At 44.5% G+C, this 19,026-nt stretch overlaps 1 protein-coding gene across 1 annotated transcript in view; it reads left to right on the top strand.

Annotated features, from left to right (window-relative positions):
* The window catches only part of MMP24 (matrix metallopeptidase 24), a 43,756-nt gene that overhangs the window by 14,676 nt on the left and 10,054 nt on the right, over nt 1-19,026 (top strand). Inside the window, exon 5 of the mRNA XM_015647536.3 lies at nt 11,690-11,851. Within this exon, the coding sequence (XP_015503022.2) occupies nt 11,690-11,851 (162 nt within the window). The remainder of the gene's footprint in view (nt 1-11,689; nt 11,852-19,026) is intronic.

Raw genomic sequence — 19,026 nt, 5'->3', positions numbered from 1 at the left:
TGCCTGGCATGAATGCAGGTGAATCTGTGTTTGTTTTCCTGTCTTTCAGCAGGACCTGGAGTGCAGCTGCTCCCTGGCCACAGGGCCCCTCTTGGCTGCTCAAATGCAGCGTTTGGTCACTGGCCCCTGTCAGCACAGGCTCAGTGTCACAACCACTGGTTTTATCAGAAGGAACACCAGACTCTCCTCTCCTTTCTTGAAGTTTTGGGTGTTTTGTACTTGAAATGTGCTGTAGGAACAGCTGAGCAGGCTTTGAACTGCCCACCTCAGGCAGCAAAAGCCTGAAAGGGAGTGAACAGACTTGGCAATACTGGGCACCTGACTTGGCTCAAGCAGAGGGACGATGCATTAAATACATTATTAAGTAGCCAAATCAAGTATTTACTAGCTTTTATATGGAAATAATAATTATAGATGTATATAACTCTAAAAACAAGTTGAAAAGGAGTCCTGAGTGACTGAAAGTCAGTTCTGTCAGTTTAAATATCCACGTGATATACAGCTCTTATATGCTCCTGACAACTCAAACATTTGTTAAATCCAGATTAATTATAGAAAGTAAATTTTTATCTCCAGTTTAACATTACAAATAGTATTAATAATAATCCCAGGCAAATCTCCCTCCTGGTGTTTTAAAAGCAAAAAATTCATTGCTGTTATGCATGTTGCTAACACCATACCACTAAATCTGTGGTGTCTGCCAACCCCCTGCAGGTAGATCAGAGAATCTTTTTAATACTAAAGTGAGGTAAGACCTGGGGTATTCATACTCTGCCAGGGATCACCAGATTTTATTTCTTTCACCATGCCCAGAGTTGGCCTCTAAGACCCTCGCTATCATCTGTTGTCATGTAGCATTTTAGGGGGGAGCTTGCCCAGGGCAGCCACTCCAGCTCCTTCAGGAGACATCCACAGCTGATGAGTTCCTTCTGTACCAGCTCCAGTTTGGCTCAGCTTCACATCCTGTGGTCATTGTACAGATCACAGGGCTCATCTTTCAGTGCCTCTCTTCCATACCTGTACCAAGTTTTCTCTGTAAATGTAGGATGAGCATTGTGGCAGCTTTTTAGATGTTGGTAAGAAATGCAGAGCTTTGCTAACAGCAAGTAAACAAATTTTATAATTGTCCTGACTAAGTGTGTCCCCCACAGCTTCCAGTGGGTTCCTGCAGAGGCTTCTTTGGAAAGTTTCCTGTTCAAGGCTTCTGAGAGAAAGCCAACCAAATAGTGCCAGAGTTTGCAAGATGCTGGCAGAAGCAGTATGGGAGATGAGATTTCACAGGTCACCTTCAGTTAATTCAGTGCTAATTCAGTGCAGGAGCTTCTGTAGAAGCTCTGGTGGAAATGGGTCTGAACCACCTTTGGGAAGGTACTGTCAGCCACAGAGGAGAGGAACTGGATGTGGATGGCTTTTTCCCTGTGATTCTGCCACAAGGAATAGCATTATTTCAGTGGAAGAGCAGAGCAAGCACTCCTGGAGTCACCATCTGGACATGGCATATGCTCAGGAACTCGACCAGCTTTTTCAGGGGAGCCAAATGTTGTCTAGGCTGATGAATGTGAATATTCAGCAAGGATCTCAAGGAGAAAATTTTGATTGGGGTAGCTAATTTTGGATCTTACTGACAGCCAGTGATCATGACAAGCCTGTTTGGGGAAATGCAGAGCTTTAAGCCCATGTTTAATCTGCTGATCAGTGTGTTCAAAGTACTTCAATGTCTTCACTGGAGGTTTACTGTTTTCTGTCTTGGCAATATTAACATCACAAACCTTCTTGATTCTTTGGACATTTGTATCCCTGTAAGCAAGATGAAACCAGGGAAACTGGACTAGGTCAGCCCAGTGAGGAGAAGGAGGAAGGGGAGGAAGCATCTAATAGTCTCCCACCTGAGGAGATTATTAGAGAGGAGAGAGGAACTCTCTTCTTGGAGGTGGAAGGGCAGAAAAAGGAACAAAAGGCAAGGGGCACAAGCTGCAACAAGAAAAAAATCCACCTGGGGTTTAAGGTAAAAACTTCTTCACCTACAGAGTGGTAGACCTCAGAGGCTGCACCTGGAGAGTTTGTGGGGACTCCAGCCTTTGAGAATTTTGGAATGTGGCTGGATGATGTCCTGAGCAACCTGATGTAATTCTGAGATTAGCTCTGCTTGAAGCAGAAAGTTAAACTTGGTGGCTTCCAGCCATGCCTTTCAATCTTTTTTTTTTTCAATCTTTTTCAATATTTTCCCAGAATTCTTTAGCACTGCCATAGACAGAATTGGAGTTCCTAGAACTTAAATTACAATCTCATGGCAACTCTGAGCCATAGCAAGGTATTCAGCTCATAAAATTCTCTGTTTCTATCAGCTAGTTTCCTTCTAAAAACAGAACTGTTTAATATTGAAATCTTCAATAAGGGAGTACTGGTGATATTCACAGATGCATGAAAAGGTAGCTGTCAATATTTTTTGCTGTTTGATCCTTTTGAAGATGTTCCTTTTTTTTGTTTTTAATGCCTGAAATGTACAAGGTTTATGGAGCATTGACTAGACTAATCCTATAAACATAGAATATATGTTACAATATCCAAGGGGATCTCTGGTATTAAGGGGGATGTATCAGTAGGTTTGGCTTTTTCTAAACAAAATCTAGTCATACAATTCTTCATTATCCAAGACTTCCAGGTGTTTCCAGTCACTTTGGAAACATTGCTGGCTAAACATTATTTATCCTATTTGTTTTGTTTGATTCCAGTTGTGATATTTGATGTGGAGGGAGGGAACTAAGAGGAATGCAGAGTATCCAGCTGTTGCTTTCTTTTTGTCTTTGAGGTTTGTAGGGACATGCATTTTCCTAGGTTGACTCTACTCTCTGCTTGCTCCTCAATTACCTGACTTGTGCAAGTGCAGTGCCTGCTTGGAAAAGCACCTTAACCTCTGTACCTTCACCCAGCAAACTTCCAGAACTTAGTAGTCTTTTCTCCTCAGTTAATTCCTGTTCCCTCTGCATCTTGCCTCGCTTTGTCTCATTCTTTTTTATTTTACCACTTTTTCTCATGTTCATTTTCTGTGGAAGTATTCAGGCCAGCAGTCTACAGAGTATGAATACAATGAGTAGCTCACAACAGAGAACATGTGTCATTTTTGTGCTGTTTGGCTGCTAAGTAGATTTTTAATTTTCTTTTTTATTTCTCAGATACAGAACATCTCCACATCTAAAGAGTTTTGTTCTAACAAATGGCATTTTGAATCCATCATTATTTTTCAGGCTTTTGACACTGTTGTTGAAAATGAGCATCAGCGTTTTCCAGAGTGAAAACCAGAGCTGCTTTGAAGTTATTCACATGTCCCTTAACACAGAAGACCTGGAAGACTTTCATATGCACGTTTGAAGTCAAGTGGGGCATAAATTGTATTAATATTTCAATTTATTCTCTTAGGCCTTTAGATGATACATCACCAGGTCATGCTGTTGCTTGGTACTTTGTTCATTGAAGACCAGTTCAGTGTTTAATCTCCAGGACATACCTACTTAACACTGGTTTCATACTGTAGCTGCTTGGAGAGAGACTCATTCCCATAAGCCAGAGCTCTCTCACATCCTGTGCTAATTTGAGCAAGGATATAGACACATGATTTCAAGACAGCCAGCCACAGTAAAATGAAATCAAATCAGGCAGCTTAAATCAGCAACAGTTTGAGATTACACCCCTGTCCTGTCAACCAGAAGGAGAAAAGAGGAAGCCCATCAGCACGTGGGGAAGATTTCCATCTTCAGTTTCCCCTCTCCACCTCTGGACACCCTCTCTGTAAGTACTGCTTTCTTTTGCTGTGTTTTCTGTCATTCTACAAACAGCAGTGGCTTCACAATGCAGGCTGGATTTTAAAGCTTGGCAGTGCTAGTTATTGATTACAGCTGGAATTCATTAATAAGAGTCATCTCCAAATTCTAAATTTTCAAAACACTGTACTTGTAAATACACCTGATGGTACTTGTCAATACACCTGCTGTTCACAGTGTTCTTCAAAGAAAAATGTTATCCCATTGCATTTGTTTCTACTCCTTCAATACACAAAGTATGAATATAGTTCTGTAGGTATTTGGAATCCTATTGATTTATGTATAATCAAAGTAAAGTATTTTACTTCTTTTCACAGAAAATGAAATACTCTGGGATTCACAGGAAAGAGCCAGTAAGGATCAAAATGATGTGTCATTCCCTTAAAAAGGAAGGAAAAAAAAAAACTGTGGAAAAAAACAGGTTGCAAGAATCAAGGTGAGCCAAAAAGTCTCTTTTTATCACTTTCCTGTTGTAAAGCAGAAACTAATGATGTGAAATGAGCCAAAACAGAGCAGTATCTTTATTAAACTTGCTGCATTCCACTTGCTGAAGGTGGGAGGAGAAAAAACAACAGGCCATCAGGAAGCAAAAAAAAAGAAAAATAGAGGAATTCTTGTAAAGAGTTTGCAGGTCATTACAGGCAGAGGTGGACTGTAGCATCAGAAGGGAAATTACACCCAATACTCTGGATTTTGTCATCACACACGAGCAGCAAGCTTGGGAGTTGCTTAAATTACCTTTTTGTTTTCTCTCCTGTTTCTGAAGAAGAGTTCACAGTTTGAAAACAGTTTGACTAGCATTGCCTTCTCTACCCAAATCCACCAAGAACATGACTCTTCCATCCCAGCTCTCATATGTCTCAGTCCTACTCAGGCTTTACAGCCCCATCAGGAACTTCATGTGTCAGGGGAGGACGAAGACACAAAGTCTCCTGTTCTAGAGAACACCCTTGCTGTGGCACAGAACTACTTTCACAGCTTCCAGAACAACACTTGCTCTGTTGCCAGCATCAGGAATTAAATATCATTTCAACGTGATGGGCAGAAAAGGATTTCAGATATCACAGACTGGATTGTCCACACTGCCTGTGCCAGGACCTGAGGTTTTTTAGTTACCTTCCAGGGTTTCCACAGCTGGGTCAGGACTGAATTCTGTCAGATGACCCTGCTGTATTTAAATACTTTTAAAATACAAACAGCTCCTTTTCAAGACTGATGGAATGAAAGTCATATCTACTTTTTTTGTGTTTCTATGATAATTTTTTTTTCTTTACTGCTTTACTGTCTGTTCTACCAAATTCTCTGCTGCTAGAGGCAAATACATATTTTCATTTTGGGATTAGTAATTCTTTGCTATTGATTTGTTTATGGAATTACAACCTACATTTGTGAAAGATGGGGTTAATTTTTCAGCAGAAGACTCCTACTCCACTGACTGTCAAGCTGCTGAGCCAGCTGAAGTGGTACCACTGCCCCTCTCTCTGCCTGCACACTCTGTCAGTTTTGGTCTCCATTCCACACCATTAGTTTGTATTTCTCCTCTGAGTTTCTACAGGAGGTTGTCCTCATAATGCCCTCTGTCCATGTCAGATAAAGCACAGCTTGCACCATTAGTAAGGTGTGCAGCACAGCTACCAGCCCTGATTTGCACGCTGCCTTTTGTGCAGTAAAGGCAAGTTACCTTACACATTGGTAACATAATGTGGTTCTTTGTCCTTCTGCAGTACCTTGGTCTCGTGGGGATCAGTTTAACATGGCTGTGGTACAGTTGCTGTCAAAACTGCAGCTCAGTCCTTCTTTCTCCAGGGAAGCTGTTTAGACACTTTTCAGAGTTTTCATTAATTCCATAAGAAGCAGCACACACGTTCATTGCTACACGTACCACTAATTGCTTATGAACAAGGTAACACTTGGATTTATTTTTAACATGCATTTTCTTCCTTTCTAGATAGAACAGCTGTTTACCACAGAATTCCACAGAGCAGTATCACCCCTTCTTCAGGGTCTTCAGAAGACTGAAAAGCTTTCCTTGAGCAGAGCGTGTTGTGGAGGTGAATGGAGGAGCACAGACAAATCACATGTTCTTCTGTTGAGCAGGTCAGACCTACCAGGTCTGAAGATAAAGAACCAAGGCATAGCTTAGAGTAGCCCTAAAGCTTCTTTAAGTTGTGCTTGGGAAATAGTTGTCTCTACATGACTGTTGGGGTGGAAGGGATCATTTTAGTTTATTCAAAGCACGTTTAGTTCACACCATCTCTTCTGTAATTACCTGAGGCATGCTATTGTCACACACAATCATCTGATTTCTTTAGTATCATGCTTACTTTAATAAAATATCAAAATATAACCTTCATATGTCTTTTTAATTGTGTCTGGGTACACTGCAATATGTACATGTGTTGGCAGAGTGATACAGTTCATAAAGTATAAAACTAACACGACAAAGAGCAGAGATTCAGTCTCTTTTCTGCTGATATGCAATATTATTTGTACTTCTGTTGTCTTGGAAGCTGTATCTTGGATTTACAGTCCCCAGTGCTGTGTGCTCTCCAGAGCTTATCCACATGCTCAGGGATAAACACTGATGGCAATAACTGATAGCACTGCCCTACTGGAGTCCCTGCTGCCATGAACTGTCAGGCATTTCAGCAAGTGGCTTCGCTGACCTGAAGGAGTTATTCAGTGAATTCCTTGGCCAAATAAAGTGTTTTGGTGTGGATTTTCATAGTTAAAAGGAATGACACGGTACAAGAAGGCAAGTGCTGGCAATTTCAGATAGAAAAGCTTTCTCAGGGTGTCTGTTAACTATTGAAAGTTTTTTCCAGAGGAAGATTAAAATCAGAATATCAGGAGGAATGGAGCTTGAGAGTTGAAGGAAGTTCATTCATAAATAGTTATCTATGACTTGGTGTTCTCTGTGCTGTTGCAATAAAACCATGTGTTTCTTTACTCTGCAGGGAAAAGTAGAACATTACAAACAATTTGAAAGTCCTTCCACCAAAGATGTGGGTTTGATGTGGGATTATATTGCAGTTTATCTAAAGTTAGCTCATCTGGGAGCACACCAGCTACTGAGATTTATCCTGAACACAGATTGTTTGTAATTAAGAAAATTCAATTTAAACCTATGTTTCAAGTTGTATTGAGCCATTGAGCTGGATGTAAGGTAAGCAGTGTATTCACCTGGTGTGGCATCATGATAATGGAGGATGCTTTTATAGGTATGTCCTCAGTTGTCATTTTCTGTGGTGATAGCATTGTGCTGGGGAGGAAAATACATCAGCAAAAGCTAAATTAACTGTGTTTCTTTGTGTTTAGCATAGCAGGTGGAACTATTTCACTCAGTGAGACGACTTCCTCCTTCCCACCAGTTTTACCAGGGTCATCTTCTTTCTAGTGCTCATTGTTGGACTTTTGGCTGCCTCCTGGGAACTGGGAAGGAGGAAACTCAGGCAGCTCTCTGACCAGACCTGTTTGTTTTGTGCAGATGGTGTAAATCAGCAAAAATTGTTGTATTTCTCTTGTGACTGTTTCCTCCAAGTACAGATCCATCTTAACCCTACTGTCTTACCCAGGTGCCTTGGGCACTCTGAGTGCAAGGTTTTGTTGTTACTTGGTCTTGGGGGAGTGGGTTGAACAGGAAATGAAGGAGCTGTATCCCATTGCCTGACCTTGTTTCCGTAGCCAAGCATCAAGCTAGGCTGTAAGTTCTCCATCCGAATCTTGCTTCAAGAAGATGGACACTGTGGGACAAAATGGACACTATTTTGGACAAGAAATAGGACAAACTGGGAGGTCAGAGACCTTTCTGTATGTTCAAGAACCAGCAGAAACAATGTAGGAGGTACAAGCTCCAGACTCCCCCAGCTCAGCAGTGGGTGAGAACACAGAGAGCCTTCACAGCTCCAGGCTGAGTGCTGTGGGAGAAAAGAACAATATTGGTGGGTTTATACCTCAATATTTTCAGAGCAAATCCTAGCCCACCCTTTCAAAAGGAAATTAACAATGCTATGGAATGCTATGGAATTCCCTACTCTTAGCAAATTAAAAGGAACTTGTTCCTCAATAGTATTATTAATATCAAGTGACCTTTCAAGAGAAAATAGGATAATGAATCCAGAGCTGGATTTTTGAGAACTCTGGGCTTTTGAAATGGTCTTAAAGCTTCTTTCTCCCATCTCCTCCTCCCTTGAAATGCTGTCTCACTTGTTCTCTGAGAATGATGTAGTTGTTTCAGACCTGGGACCCCCTTAGAGTTTACAGCAGGATGGAGAAAGTAAGATTTCACAGGCATGCTGGAAGGAAAAGGTCAACAGATGTGTCTGAGAGGAGGCTGGAATAGAAGGATGAGGGGATTGAACTGTGGTGAGAAATTTTTGGCCAGGGCAGAGAGCAGAAGGAAAGGGAGCTATGTGTACTTCTGCCATGACTGCTTCCCAGCAAATGCAGATGAGAAGCAACCACAGCACTGAGAATCAAAGTACTTGGAGAGAATTAAGAGGAGCTTCTTGTCATGCTATCTGTAGAGGTCAGTTCACTTTCTAGGAATCCTCTTGAGCTCCACTTCATCTGCTCCAGCCTCCACCCGGGGTTTATCAGTGCTCTGGTTTGGGTGGCCTCCTGTCCATGGAGGAGGAGAGCTTTTCTACTCCACTGTTGACCTGCCTGCTGTGGGTGTGCTGGAACTGGGACAGTTCATTTCATTGAGAGTTTCTTACCTCTAGGTGTAACAAAGCTTCCCAGCCAGCATTTTCTGTGCTTTGTGGCATTCTCACACACAACTGCCAGTCAGAATGGTGATTTAAAACTGGACAGCAGCAGCTGTTTTCCACAGCTGTGTTTCCTAAGCAGAGCTGGGAAAGGGTGTGTTTCTGTTCCATAGTGGAAGAGCTGCTTGGCCTGACTCCCCTCATGGCTGAGGTACTTCTTCAGGAATGAGCCTTCATCTTGCTGATCATCTCAGAACTCTTACTGGTTGTCTCATCTTCTGGACCTGGTAGCTGAAGGAATGTGGTTAGTGTGAAGATCAGTTGCATCCTTGGCTGTGGAAACCACAAGATGGAGAAGTTCCAGAAGATGGATATGTGTCAGAGGAGTTGAATGAGATCAGTACTAACACCTTGATGAAATGACATCAGTGACACAGCAGAGTGCACATTCAGCAAGTCAAGATCACAGGAAATCCAGATGGTTGGTAGCAGTGAGGCTGTTGTTCAGAGACCTTGAGAGGCTAGAGTAGGCTGTCAGGAACCTAAGGAAAGTGAGCAAGGGGAAATGCACAGGCCTGCCCTGGGCTGTTGGTGGCTCAGAGACTGGGAAGCAGCTTTGCAGAGAAGGACCTGAGGCTCCTGGTTGACAACAAGCTGAACATGAGTCAGCAACACCAAGGCAAAGAGCATCCAGGGCTGCCTCTGGAAGAGTGCTGGCAGCAAGTCAGTGCCAGCAAGGGGATGATCCTTCCTTTCTGCTTGGCACATCTGGAGTGCCCTGTGCAGGACTTCCCAGTATGAGAAGCCTGACACTCAAAATCTGACAAGACAGCCTGCTTTACCTGACCTTGCTTGAGCTGGACTTTGGACCAGACAATCTCCAGAGGTGCCTTCCAGCCTCAGCCATCCTATGAGTCTGTGGGATTCATTTTCCACCTGTAAAGTGGACTGGCATTTATTTTGGGCAGAAACAAGTGATTGAAAGCTATTTAAAACTAATTTAAGATAGTGCCTGATCTTATGCTCCTGGTAAAGTTTTAGCACATAGAGGCAAGTCACTTCCATAGATTATATGTGGAGTTACACAGAGACAAGTTCTAGACCTACTGGCAGCACAAATACTGCAAATTCTTTAGAAAGGAGGAAAATGCCACTGAGGGAAGGTGAGGGAAGATGTCCCTGAGCACTGGCACAGACTATGAGCCTGTGGTGAGTGATGAGCAGGGTCTCATGAGGTCAGCTCTGTACTAAGTGAGCTTTACTGTGGACTTCCACATGTGAGTAGTTGTGGTAGCAGTGAAAATGATGCTTTCATGAGCATTTAGGTGATACAGGAGGCTTAAGTTAATTCAGTTTTGCCAAAGGATATTGAATCTCTGAATCTCATTTGGAACCTGAGTGCATCTTCTAAGCTTGAGTGTTTTTGAAAACCTGTGAAGAGTGATCAGTTCTCCAAACTTTACCATAAAACTACTTCATGGATTTTATACTTGCTGTTGGACATTGTGTTGGCTTATTCTACACACACCAGATTTTCAACCACAGATGAGAAAAAATTACTAAGTAGGTCTCCATTTGGACTTCCCCAATACAGAAATTCTAAAATTTTACATAAATATGTGGCTAAAGTTTAGGCTGTATATGTTTTTAGACAATTTCATTTGAAAAATTATTTGAAATGCATGCGTATATTTTAACATGTCTTGCATATTCAGATGCTTTCACCCTCCAACTCAAATGTTTAGAGCATTTAACCATTTTGGGGTGATATGTATGGCTGGGGAGCACTGTTTGGTACTGACCTCAGGTATCTTCAGAGCCTGGCAAAGCTCCCTGCTGTGGAGGCTCACAGACCCTGGGAACTGCTTTGTCTTGTTTTTATGGGTAATAGTGAAGCAGTAACTATTGAAATTAAAAAGTGGAGATGGTTCAGTGTGAGTCACTGTTGCAACTCCTGTCTCAAGGAGAGCTCAACACTGAACTGAGCTTTGGTGTCTCCAAGGCAGGTGCAGTGGAGGTGTGAGGAAGCTCTTTGGAGAGGCAGAGCAGCTACTGAACTGCCACTGACAACTGATTGCAAGTGTGTGATTGCAAATGCTCTTGGTTTCTGTTTTGCCAAAAAAAACCCAAAACCAGAGGAGCCCAAATTCAGGCAGAATTGAGAGCTCAGACATTTTACTGCCGTGAGGAGACCCTTACATCAGTCGTTGTTGGCTGTATCTTCATCCCTACACAGCATTGCCTGGGTCACTTTCCAGTGCCCTTATGGAGTAAGGCATCCAGGGACCACAGTAGCTTAAAGAGATGAGGGTCCCAGGCCCATGGGACTGAAGAGGAATGTGTGCCTGTAGATTTGAAGGTACCCCTACTTCTCACTGCTCCCAGCTTCTGCACCTGACAGCGCTCCTCATCCTTTCTTCTTCCTGTCAGGAAGCATCCTAACCCTTCTTTCCTCTCTCTTCCTTCTGTCTTCCACCACTGAGATCCAACCCAACCTCTTTCCTGTGTGGGAGTGGGGCAGGATGGAGCTGCCTGTGCTCACCTCCTGCACACATGGCAGTGCCAGGGGTCCGGCAGAGTAAAAGAACATTGAGGAGCCCATGCTGGAGGAGATGGGGCTGCCCACACAGCACAGTGTGTGTTAGGACACAGACACAGACAGTGTCCTGGTCTTCTCTGTCCTTCCTCATGCCTTGCCAGCTGCCTGCAGACCTACAATTTGTTGGTCCAGGGCAGATCAGAGCATGGCACCAGAGGACACAGAAGGGGCACAAAGCACTCACTCCACCACTGATTAGCAGACTGTCTGCGCTCTCACCTCTCCTGGCAGCACTCAGGGAGCCAGTGGTAATAGAATGATCATTTTGTTGGCCACTTTCTGTAAATTCTCTGCAAAAGACTCTACAGTCAGTATCCTTTTATTCCAGGTACTGCCTGTTTTACCTGCTCTGGAACTGGCAGCCTCTGGCCCATTCCATGACAATGGCTAAAGGCTGTGCAGACTTTTGGGACTAAAACCATCTCCAGGAGCTGCACCTGGCACTGTGACCTGCTGTGTAGTAGGAGAGCAAAGCATTTGCTTCTGGCTTTGTGGGCAAGAGGGGTTTGGGATGGGCTCAGGCTGTGGCTGTGTGCTAACCTGGCTGTGCCTTCCTCCCACAGGGAACGATCTCTTCCTGGTCGCAGTCCACGAGCTGGGGCATGCCCTGGGTCTGGAACACTCCAACGATCCCAGTGCTATCATGGCTCCTTTCTACCAGTACATGGAAACACACAACTTCAAACTGCCCCAGGATGACCTCCAGGGAATTCAGAAAATCTATGGTGAGCATCCCTACCTACTTCTTTACTTACACCAAGTTTGAGCCTAGGGAGTATTTTACAATTAGCCCCTAATGCCTGCAGATGGTGGGCTGCATTTCCTGCCAGAGCTGAGTGGAGAACTGTTTAAGCCCTTGATCCAGGACTGAGTACCAGATGACTGCACAAGTCAGAATAACCAAACCTCTGTGATCCCACTGCTGCTCCATCCCTCACTGTGTCCCCAAATCAAGGAGTACTACAAAGGCAAAAACAGGCTTTGCTGTACCCAAGGTTTATCCATTAGGAACAACCAGTGCAATAAAGGAAAAGAATGCAAAGAGCCTGGAACATTAAGGAAAGGTAAAAAGTATTTATGCACTCCTTTTTTTTTTTTTTTTCCTCATCCTATATAAGGTAAGGGAAAGAAAGTTTGGATCTGCTTAGGGAATACTTTGCTTCATTTAATCTCCAGCTGAACATGTTGTACAGTGTGTGTCACAAAGATACTGGGCTCAAGGAAAATAGGGAAAAGGGCAGAGAGATAATGGGAGAAAACCAAGGGGGTGCAGATGTTGTAGTGCCCTGTGATGGGATCATGGATACCAATATGTGAGGACAGGAACTTGCACAAATATTGGCTGCAGGACACTCTGAAAGCAAAGACAAATTCAGGTTTTAGGAGCTCAAGGAGAGACTGAGACTAATGGTCACAGTCTGTGGCAACCTGTGATAAACCAGTTTTATCAAACATCCCTGATTTATTCTTTGTGGAAAGTACAAGTTTGCTGGAGAGGTTACTTGAAACATGCAGCACAGAGCAGCTGTGCTATGTAACTGCAGCTGGAGTCAAATATTAACTCCCAGAAGCAGTAGAGCAGATATAGTGTGAATTAAAGGTGAAAAAAGTACTTGTAAGGTGGTTGTCAGTGGGAAAACTGGTGTTTCTCAGGGCTTGCTGCAGGAATTGGTGGCAGGCCTGACAGTATTCAATGTTTGCATCAGTGATCTGTCAGTGAATGTGAAATTGCTGTTAATAAAATGTGTGCCAAGACCTGTAAGGTTCTAAAGCAACACTTTAGAGGTATAAACTGCATCTTATCTGAGTCATTTGGTGTTTGCTTTTTGTGACTGGATTGAGATTCATTTGTTTAAGTGCAGATGCCTGGAAAAGTCCCTTTCTGGGCTAATTTCTCTGACTTGTGGGAAAAAGTGGGAAAAAGCCAAGCATTTGTAGATGGCAGTCCAGCCTCAGTGTGAGGCAGATATCCAAGTAAGGTCCAACATGTAAAATAAGATGGCTTAAAGTACACCCAGGGGAATTATCTCATCTCATTGGTGAATCTCCTTATTGATCATTACTGGGGTGAAGTTGCATGTTAATTATCATATGGTATTGTTTAATTATGAAAACTTTAGCATAGTACATAGTTCTGGTGCTCAGGATAGCAGAGGCTCTGGAGGGTTTTGAAATAAAGTGCTGGGGTAGTCAGTGTTAAACTTTCATTAAGTAAAAGATCTAAGTGTTAATTTTTGAAAGCTGCCAAAATGCCATTAGGCTGTTTCTATTTTGAAATGTTGATTTAGTTCCTGTGAACTTTGATTAATCAGATAGAAAAAACCCACAATTTATTGCAGACAGTGGAAGTACAATCAAGGAAAAATGACTGGTTTCTCTGTTTTCAGACATGTTTTTGGAAAGGGAGCAGATAAGGAACTGACAGCCTTCCTGCTTCACTTTTGGTATTCAAGCCAGGATCAGCAGGATCAGCACTCCTCAGGATGGGGCTGAGGTCTTTGAGCTGGAATGGGCTGGGGATGGTGTTAGGGGCTGTAGAGATAACTCCTCCTGTGGGGAGAAGAAGGAGCAGCTTCTGCAGCAGGAGCTTTTCTTCTCCAGGTAGAGATTTCAGCCCTTGGTACAGAGTTACAGTCCAAAAAACAAAGTTGAATTTAAAATTAGGTTTAATGCTTATGGTTCACAAAGAAATTGTGGAAAATACAGATGATGTTTCTCCCTAGAACTAATGGTGAAAGAACAGAACCCTTCATCTGATCTTAGAACTGAGAAGGGCCTGCTGAAATATCCTTCTTGTAGGTTTAGCAGGAACATTCAACTAATGTATTTTATTTCCACAGTGCCACTCTGCTTTGTTGTGCCTTGGGAATGCCAAAAGCCCATCTACCATTGAACCTCTCCAAAAACCAAAATCTCATGTTTTCTTGCTGCTTTGGCATTCTCTACAGTGCAGCAGCATGTGCTCAATATGTATTATTTAATATCCTACTCTGCAAAGTCACACACGGAGATACTGCCTTGCCTGTAGTGTCCTTTTTAAGAAATTCTTATAATCAAAACTTCCAATATTTCATTCCACTGAAGTTGCTAGAACAAAGAATGGAGGCTCTACTAAAGCTGAAGTCCATTTTGCCTCATTTTGAGAATGATGCATTTCAAATGTGGTTTATTTTGTACCTGTGTTTATCCATTAGAAAATAAACACATCCAGATCTGTCATATAATGATCTGTTGAATTTTTAATTTATTGTTTGCTGAATTTATTTCAGAACTCACCCAAAGAGACAGTAGGTGATGTGAACTCTTGTTTGTGCTTCATGCTGATTAGTGTAAGGTCAATGTTTAAAATGTTAATTCCATTTTGAGCTACTGGGGGCAAGGCCATGGGCTCCCTGTGTGACAGAGCTGTAACACAACTCAGCAATATTCCCATCTACTGAGAGCTGCTCCCTGTAGCATATTCCTTGACAAAACAAGGAAAGAGCAGGGCTCTGTTTTATGTGTGTTTTGCAGAAGGATATCTCTCTGTGTACTTACATGCCCATGTCACAAGTGACATGCCCAGGAAGGAGGTGAACTGAAGTGATACCAATTTGCAGGTCCCCTTGATATCCTGCTGAGTTGCCTCTTAACTTTGCTAGTGTTGAAGCCAGGGCTGTAGGGAGCTGTACTGCAGGTGGAGAGAGGAGAGATGCTCAGCTGTGGCTGTCACAGAGCCTAAACTGGTCACTCTGCAGCATTGGTCACCCTGTCCTGACAGGTGGGGCTTAGGGTTCCCCCAGGTAACAAGTGACAGGAAAGAAGGAAAAAGCCTCAAATTGTGTCAGGGGTGTTTTAGGCTGGGTATTAGGGAAAATTTCTTCACTAATAGGGTGGTCAGGCATTGGAACAGCTGCCCAGGGCAGTGGTGGAGCCACCATCCCTGGTGGTATTCAAAAAATGTGTGGATGTGGCACTTGGTGACATGGCTTAGTGGTGGCCTTGGCAGTGCTGGGTTAAGGGTTGGACTTTATCATCTCAGAGGGCTTTTCCAACCTGAATGATTCTGTGATTCTATGATTCTTCACATCCTGCTCTCCATGCTGGTTTGCAGTGGGTGATGAAGCAGCCTCTCATGGGGAGTGACTCTTGGACACTGGGCTTGACATGATGTGCAGGGATGTGCTCATGTCCACAGGGCTGGTTAACCAGGCCATCACTTCAAGGGCCTTTCAAAGCCTGAGGTCACAAAGGGGAGGTCTCCTAAGCACTCAAAGGTAGACCAGGTCATTAACCCAGAGACATCCCAAATCTCACTGAGGAAATCTCAGCCTCACACATCTTCTGTGCAGTTCAAGAAAAGAGATCCCAGTCAGTGCACATGCTGCACCCCTGAGGGCTGAGGTCCAGAGTGGCCATGAAAGCACTCCAGCCCCTGGCTGAGGAACTGCACAACGCCAGCTCTGACATCCAGGAACAGGGGATCAGCAGGGCACAGTGTCCATGAGCAACCAGGACCTTCTGCCAGCCTCACCCCTTCAGAGAGCATGCACGAGTTCCATAACCTCCCTCCCCTTTTCCCAGTGGCAGCCATAGAGATTCTTGTAACCTGCAAACCCTTGTGACCATCCCATATCCTTGTAAACTGCACCTCGGTGTGAGATGGCTTGTGAGGGGAATTCTCTCCTGGTGGAGAATTTCCATGTGGTGACACTTTACTGTGAGTGAGACCATCAGAACAAGCTTTGCTGTCATGTGGGACCTGGAAATGTTCTCTGAAAATGTCCTCTTGGACATGGGGAGGAAATAGAGCAACATCCAAGACCTCATCTGCAGAAGCTGCAAGATCTGGGCCTTGTGGATCTGTGCCCCATGGCACTGTGCTCACAGAAGGAGAGGGGAAGGAAAATGCTTGGCAATCAGGAATCTGGAGGAATGTGCCCTGGTGCCACATCTCTGGCTTGTTGCAGAGATATCAGACACCCTCTCTATGTTGCATCACTTCATTTGCACCTTTCCTCCTGTCCACAGACTGTGTTGGACCCAGCAGAAACACCAGACTCCACCTCTGCTGCATCCACAGAGCCGTACCTGCTGCATGCCAGGTCTTCATTCCCACTCCTCTGAAACACAGGGAGTAACTGCCTGCTTCCCAGTGCTGTCCTTGGGCTGACACCTGGAGGACTCTGCCAAAGGGGAGGCTGAGAGGGAGCCCATCTCTCTTGGGAGGTGTCTCAGCTGATGGAAAAACACTGGTGTGTGTTATGGCTGAGTGAGAAATACTTTTGTCATCCTACAGATTCTTCTGAGTGTAGAAAAATGTTCTGTTTTGCTGTGGAGCAGGTGTCAGGCTTCTGAAAGTTTTTCTAGAAGGAAACTGGAGCATCTTGCAGAGCCCAAAACTCTCATCATTTTCCTGCCTAAGCCTGGGAATTTTTGACCTAGTTTTCTGGCACCCAAAGCAGAGAACCCAAGTGCAAAGTGAATCACCTCGTTCCAGAGCCCAGGAGAGCATCCCTTTGGCTTAGAGCAAGGATGTCTGCTGTGGACACTCATCTCCCAGGTGACTGCTCTATCACCTGGGGGGAAGTTGTCATTCAGAGGAGAAAGTCTGTGTGAGAAGGGCTCGAGAAACCCTTCCTGCCACCCAGTGATGATCACAGGGGCCTTGACTGTCTACCCATTGTGCTGTGGGTGCTGGGGCTTGTTCTGCACTTTGGCAAGGACCCAGGCTAGCTGGGACATCTTAACTCACTTCAGCCCTGAAGCTGAGCCCAGAAGTGCCAAGTGCTTTGTGGGTGAGTTTGTCAAGTGAGAGAGGAAAAGGAGTCCTTCCTGCACTTGGAGTTTGTGGGCAATCTCTGGCCCCTGAGCTGTTGGCAGCTACATCATGTAGTGTGAATTTGGGCTGCTTTGCACTGCCCTGGAGCCTGAAGAGGAGCCAGGTGGGTTCCTCTTACTCTCCCTGTCTCCCTTGGCTCTCAGGCTGTGATTGGAAGCTGAGGAGCCTTGCCTGTGTCCAGCTGGTTCAGAAACATGCTGACAGCTCAGCTTTTTCAAAGCAAAACCCTCCTGTGAGTTATTCAAACCATAACTGTAGTCTGGAGGATAGTTTTCTTGTCTGAGTGAATATTCAGAAGATAGGGACAGGCCTTTGTTTGCAGGTGGATGGTTCTCTCCCCTGAGCTGACCCAAAGCCTCCTCTGTGCTGGCAGGCTCGGGGAGCCGCTGGCTCGGACAGGCTGAGCCAGGAAGGTGCTGAGCCTCCAAGCAGGTGCTGTGCAGTTGAGGGAACACTCTGTCAATAGCCAGGAGGACAGTACAATTATATTTTGTCCTCAACTATCGACACAGTGGCTCCTAAATGCCTCCTCTCTCTGTGTTATCTTCACAGGTCACCTTGGTATTCAGATGGTCTGCGACAGAGGAAGCATGAAGGGAGGAGGCTAAGTGCCAGTGGTGGAAGTCACACTCTAAAGGTGATCTGCTGTGACCCAAAATCCTTCTCACATTCTTTGCCTTGCTTCTGATAGAGAGGAAGAAACTCTTCTTCTCCACACAGTGTCTGTAAAGTCCCAGCAAGTTATTTCCCTCCAGAATGTAGTTTTCAGCTCCAGGAAACTTCTTACCTGCTTCCCGTGTGGAAGTGGCTGAAGGATCAGTCCCATGGGTGTACTTGGCTCTGCTGCTGGGATCATGATAATTAGGTTACTGGGTTTGGGCCCATTTGCAGACCCATGCAATAACCTCTCTCACTTAGATTTTTCTAATTAGATATTTTTCCTGTGTCTGATTCTCTGAAGTTGCTCAGAAGTGTAGAGGCAGAGGATGTGGTTTGTGTGTGCTGCTGGATGTGATCAGTCTCTGTTAAATACCACAGTGCCAGCATGTCTTAAGTGGCTCTTTTTTCACACACTCATCTCTGCTGCTGGCAAACCTGTTCCATCCTGCCTTGAGCTGTTTTGGAGGCAGGTTACTGTGATGGGAGTCTGGAAACAGGAATGACTGGTGAGCTTTCCTAATGGATGGGGTCTGCTCTTTCTGCTTTTGTGCCAGGTTGGGCTCTGCAGTGCCTTAGGTCTTATGAGGGAGCGTCTTTCTCCACCAATGGACAGGCTGTGCTTCTCATCCCCATGACTGCACACCAAATTCTTCCTGAGTAGCACTTAGACCTGAGGATTTCCATGTTCAGTGTGCTCCTCTGCTCTTCACATGCACACAGAGCTGTAGGATCACCTCCCACCTTAAGCCACACTCAGGGACAAAGTGGAGGCAGCAGCTAAAAATGAAAAGGCAATCTGTGTAAGTATGGGAGGAGACAGACCTTCAATCAGAATAAATTAGAAGACCTGGGTTATAAAAACAAAAAAAAATGAGTGAAAAGCAGCAAGGAAACATGCATGGCTAGCAGGGAAGGGCAGTAAGAGGAATATTTGAAGTGAAATGACAAAGTCTGCATCCAAGCAGGTTGCAAACCACCCACAGCATGTGTGGGAAGCCTTGCCAGGGCTGATCTGGCAATGACCAGCTCTGGTTTGGCCATGGCCAGCAGTGAATATGTACAGGTCCAGCTTCCCTTGTTGGGCCTGACTTGAGATTTCTCTCCACTGATCTAGCAAATGTTCTCCCTAAAGCAAACCCCTGGTTCATCTGAATCCTTGCTGCTTGGCACCATCTTGACCATGGTGTGCACAACTGCTTCTGCAGTGCCAGTTCTGTGTGGGCTGCTTCAGTGGCATTTTATGGCTAATTAATACCTTTTCATTGGTGCCCTGGGTTGCAGGTGCTGTTTGAACTTTGCTCTTCTCCACAAATGACTGTGACAGGCCATGGGCACTGAAGGTGAACAGGGGAGCTGTACAGGACTGCCTGTACAGGGCAGGGCAGGCTGTGACTGGGGAAAGAAATAGAAATAGAAATA

This window comes from Parus major, chromosome 20 (genome assembly GCF_001522545.3).
Source record: "Parus major isolate Abel chromosome 20, Parus_major1.1, whole genome shotgun sequence".
In the NCBI taxonomy this organism is placed as follows: domain Eukaryota; kingdom Metazoa; phylum Chordata; class Aves; order Passeriformes; family Paridae; genus Parus; species Parus major.
The sequence above is the reverse complement of the archived record's forward strand: the minus strand, read 5'-3'. Positions and strand labels throughout refer to the sequence as shown.